Below are 4,008 nucleotides of genomic sequence, written 5' to 3'. Positions count from 1 at the left end.
TTGCGGGGCGCCTTCGGGAAACGCCGGGCACGACGGGCCGGCGTAGGGGCTCCTCCCCCGGTGACCACACGGGCTGCTTGCGTTTCCTCTCGTGACAGGTGCTCGGTGGGTCTGTCCTTTCTCGGCGAGGGATGCATCGTCCTCGCGAGATTTGTCCACGGGCAGAGCGCGGGCGAGGCTGGCGTCAGGGCTTCTCGGGAGCCGCTGTGCTCAGGGCTCAGGTTCTGTGTGAGGTCTGGGGCCAGACGCCCTTCCCCGCCCAGGCGTCCATCACCCAGGCTGCGGCCCTGGCCGGGGAGGCCTCGTCCCTCGTCCTCATCTCTTCTGCTTCCTGTGACCGGGAGGCGGTTTGGGGGATGAGATGCTCCGATTCAGCAGCAGAGCTGACACAGGTTCCTGCGGCCGGAGGCATCGTCTTGTGCCGCCCGTTAGCTTGGATGCCCCTTTGGCAGTGGCCTCTAACTATTTGAGCAGTTTTCTGGCCTGGGGCCTCCTGCATCTATGGGTTTGAAACTTGGTTTCTTGACTTGGTTCTTCAGGTCGGAGGGAGATGTTTAGACAGCTGCTAAGGCCCTCAGTCGGTGAGGGTTGCTTTCCAGGGGTTTCCATGCCTAGCAACACGTCTGGATATAGAAGTTAGGAGAAGGGTCATGTTGAGGGCTTGGGTTACTCAGGCCATCTGGACTCTGTCTCCTGGGTCCCGGTCCTTTACACTTGCCCTGGTGTTCATTGAGGAACATCTGTGCGTCCGGCTCCTCTCTGCTGCTGCGCAGGGTCCTGGGACAGCCTGCAGTAGCTTTTGAGAAGGGAATGGGAGTGAACCGGGATGCAGCTTCCAGCCCCTCTCCCCAGGATCCCACCCTTCTAGTGCTTGTGGAGGGGGAGGGGCCAGAACCGTATTTTACTTTTGAGAGAGGATCTCTCTTAAGCCACTTTGTAATTTGAGAGGCCTGAAGTAAGGGTGGGGGAGGCCCTGCAGCCAACAGCTGTCAAAAGCACACCAGGTGGGCGGGTCCTCTCTGGGGCCACGCTATTCCGTGCTGCTTGATGGCTTTGTTTTCCTAAACAGGCCCCCATGTGGGAACGAGGGGGTGGCCTTGTCCCCATTTGCACTCTGCCTAGCCCATTGCTAGGCACCTAGCACTTACTCTTCAGAGCTGTGGTCCCACTGACCACTGACTGGCAGGCACCGGGCTGGGCTTTCCTGCTACTGTTGTGTGGAGGAGCCTGTGGCAGATGGTAGCCTGGGGTCTGTCCTCCCCACTGAAGGTCTCTTCCCTGCAGGTGGCCTCCTGCCCTGCCTGGCGCCATGCACACGCTTGTGTTCTTGAGCACGCGGCAGGTGCTCCAGTGCCAGCCCGCCGCCTGCCAGGCTCTGCCCCTGCTCCCACGCGAGCTCTTCCCCCTGCTGTTCAAGGTGGCCTTTATGGACAAGAAGACTGTTGTGCTCCGCGAACTGGTGCACACGTGGCCCTTCCCCCTGCTCAGCTTCCAGCAGCTGCTGCAGGAGTGTGCCCATTGCAGCCGGGCCCTGCTGCAGGAGCGGCCCAGCACAGAGAGCATGCAGGCTGTGATCCTGGGGCTCACAGCCCGGCTCCACACCCCAGAGGCTGAGGCTGGCACACGGTCTTTTTGCAGGTATGGGCTCGCCTGAGGGGCCCTCAGGCTTGGGATGTGCAGAAAGGGTCCCCAGAGAGACTTCAGGCCGGTGTTAAGAGCTCAGTGCAGGAACAGGCATGTTGCTTCTGTCGCAAGGTGGTTGGGGTTGGGTGTGGGCTCTCCCTCTTACCACCTTCCTCAGCCCACTTGTGCTCCCAGGAAGCACGCCCTGCGGGTGCTGGACATGACGGGCCTCCTGGACGATGGCGTGGAGCAGGACCCCGGCACCATGAGCATGTGGGACTGCACAGCAGCTGTGGCCCGCACGTGCATCGCACAGCAGCAAGGCGGGACTGCGGAGCCTGGGCCGAGCCCCGCTCCCGTGGAGGTGCGTGTGGACCTTCGGGTGAACCGGGCCTCGTATGCGTTCCTGCGGGAGGCTCTCCGTAGCGGCGCAGGCAGCCCGCTGCGGCTCTGCTGCCGCGACCTGCGGGCTGAGGACCTGCCCATGCGGAACACCGTGGCCCTGCTGCAGCTGCTGGACGCGGGCTGCCTGCGCCGCGTGGACCTGCGCTTCAACAACTTGGGGCTGCGCGGCCTGTCCGTCATCATCCCACACGTGGCCCGCTTCCAGCACTTGGCCAGCCTGCGGCTGCACTATGTCCACGGGGACTCACGGCAGCCCTCCGTGGACGGTGAGGACAACTTCCGATACTTCCTGGCCCAGATGGGCCGCTTCACCTGTCTGCGGGAGCTCAGCATGGGCTCCTCTCTCCTCTCAGGGCGGCTGGACCAGCTGCTCAGGTGAGTGGGCCCTACTACTGTTCTGCCTCTCCCCTCCCCAAGACGGTCCCCTGCCTGCCTGTTCATGACCCCTGGCTTTACCTGCAGCACTCTGCAGAGCCCCCTGGAGAGCCTGGAGCTGGCCTTCTGTGCTCTGCTGCCGGAGGACCTGCGCTTCCTGGCACGCAGCCCCCATGCCGTCCACCTCAAGAAGTTGGACCTGAGTGGCAACGACCTGTCGGGCAGCCAGCTGGAGCCTTTCCAGGGCCTGCTGCAGGCGGCGGCGGCCACACTGCTGCACCTCGAGCTGACCGAGTGCCAGCTTGCTGATGCCCAGCTGCTGGCCGTGCTCCCCGTGCTGACCCGCTGCGCCAGCCTCCGCTACCTCGGCCTCTACGGCAACCCGCTCTCCATGGCAGGTCTGAAGGAGCTCCTGCGGGACTCGGTGGCACAGGCCGAGCTGCGCACAGTGGTGCACCCCTTCCCTGTGGACTGCTATGAGGGCCTGCCCTGGCCGCCACCTGCCTCTGTTCTGCTGGAGGCCTCCATCAATGAGGAGAAATTTGCCCGTGTGGAGGCTGAGTTGCACCAGCTGCTGCTCGCCTCGGGCCGTGCCCATGTGGTCTGGACCACGGACATCTATGGTCGCCTGGCTGCAGACTACTTCAGTTTGTGATCTCTGGGCTTCTGGGTGCGAAACAGACTGTCCCAGAGTCCAGGGCTGCTGGAGGCCCTCCCCCTCCTGGGTAGGCCCGGCCTTGGCCGGGACCCTGTTAGAGGCTGACGCACAGGCACTGGTGTCTGGTTTTTGTGCCCCTTGGGTGCACCTGGAACCTCCCTGCGCATTCTGTAGTACCCTGTGCAGTTTTGTCCTGCACTTGCTCCCCTGACTGTTTACCTATCTGTGGGCCTGAGGCCTGAATTCCAGCCCTGCCCAGCCCTGCTTGCTTAGTCTGCACTTGGCTACCCTCTGGTGTCCTCGTCCTCTTCAGAATGCTCCTTGGGTCCCGTCTCTGAGCTGAGAGAGGGTGTTCCCTCTGGGCCCTTTTCCAGAGCAGACTGCCCTGTGTTGAAGTTGGGACTGGCCTGCTTCAAGGAGGTTGGCCCCATGCACTGGGGCCTGTCATGCTCTTCCCTGCCCTGGCACTCAGGAGTCTGCCGGCTGGGCTTTGGGGCCAGACCATGTTATTACGGTACAAATGTGCAGTGTGTTTGGAACTTAAATTTGTGGCTGTTTTTTCTGTCCTCATTGGTCAGCGAGTTGTCCCTGGCTCTGCTGCCACACCCAGTATGGCCCCGGTAACAACTGTCTTCCAGGCTGCTCTCCCTCCCCTGGGCATTCCCAGCACAAGAGGAGAACCTCAACGGGGGTGTTAAGAGCCTCCCTGGCCAGCCAACGTTTGCACCCCAGGACTTGTGTCTGCAAAGCTACGGCGCTCGGGGTGCCTGCACCCCCCTCGCCCTTGGTCCCCAGACCTCACACACAGCTCGGTTCACACCGCGCAGCTTCCACCCTTTACTGATCACGCTGGAGCATGCGCGAACGGAGTCCTCCGACTGGCCGGTCCGCCGGGCCTGCGTCATCAGCGCGCGTCGCCCGCCCCGCCCTCAGCAGTGGGTCTCAGA

The 4,008-nt window shown here is 63.0% G+C and overlaps 3 protein-coding genes across 5 annotated transcripts in view; 1 reads left to right on the top strand and 2 right to left on the bottom strand.

Annotated features, from left to right (window-relative positions):
• RECQL4 (RecQ like helicase 4) overlaps positions 1-137 on the bottom strand; it is a 6,803-nt gene extending 6,666 nt beyond the window's left edge. The window contains exon 1 of the mRNA XM_015571368.1: positions 5-137. Coding sequence (XP_015426854.1) covers positions 5-137 — 133 coding nt within the window. The remainder of the gene's footprint in view (positions 1-4) is intronic.
• Positions 1-3,627, top strand: part of LRRC14 (leucine rich repeat containing 14) — a 5,638-nt gene extending 2,011 nt beyond the window's left edge. Inside the window, exons 2-5 of one of the 3 annotated variants that reach the window (XM_006775128.2) lie at positions 99-105; positions 1,285-1,638; positions 1,819-2,403; positions 2,491-3,627. In XM_006775128.2, the coding sequence (XP_006775191.1) occupies positions 1,310-1,638; positions 1,819-2,403; positions 2,491-3,058 (1,482 nt within the window). In that variant the 5' untranslated portion in view covers positions 99-105; positions 1,285-1,309 and the 3' untranslated portion in view covers positions 3,059-3,627. Of the gene's footprint in view, positions 1-11; positions 106-1,284; positions 1,639-1,818; positions 2,404-2,490 lie in introns of those variants that run through there. The other 2 variants (XM_006775129.2, XM_015571410.1) reach the window with 2 other exon arrangements.
• The window catches only part of LRRC24 (leucine rich repeat containing 24), a 2,930-nt gene continuing 2,267 nt past the window's right edge, over positions 3,346-4,008 (bottom strand). Inside the window, exon 5 of the mRNA XM_006775149.2 lies at positions 3,346-3,549. Coding sequence (XP_006775212.1) covers positions 3,346-3,549 — 204 coding nt within the window. The remainder of the gene's footprint in view (positions 3,550-4,008) is intronic.

The sequence above is a fragment of the Myotis davidii genome, unplaced genomic scaffold (assembly GCF_000327345.1).
Source record: "Myotis davidii unplaced genomic scaffold, ASM32734v1 scaffold1509, whole genome shotgun sequence".
Classification (NCBI taxonomy): Eukaryota; Metazoa; Chordata; class Mammalia; order Chiroptera; family Vespertilionidae; genus Myotis; species Myotis davidii.
This window is presented reverse-complemented; position numbering and strand designations above follow the sequence as displayed.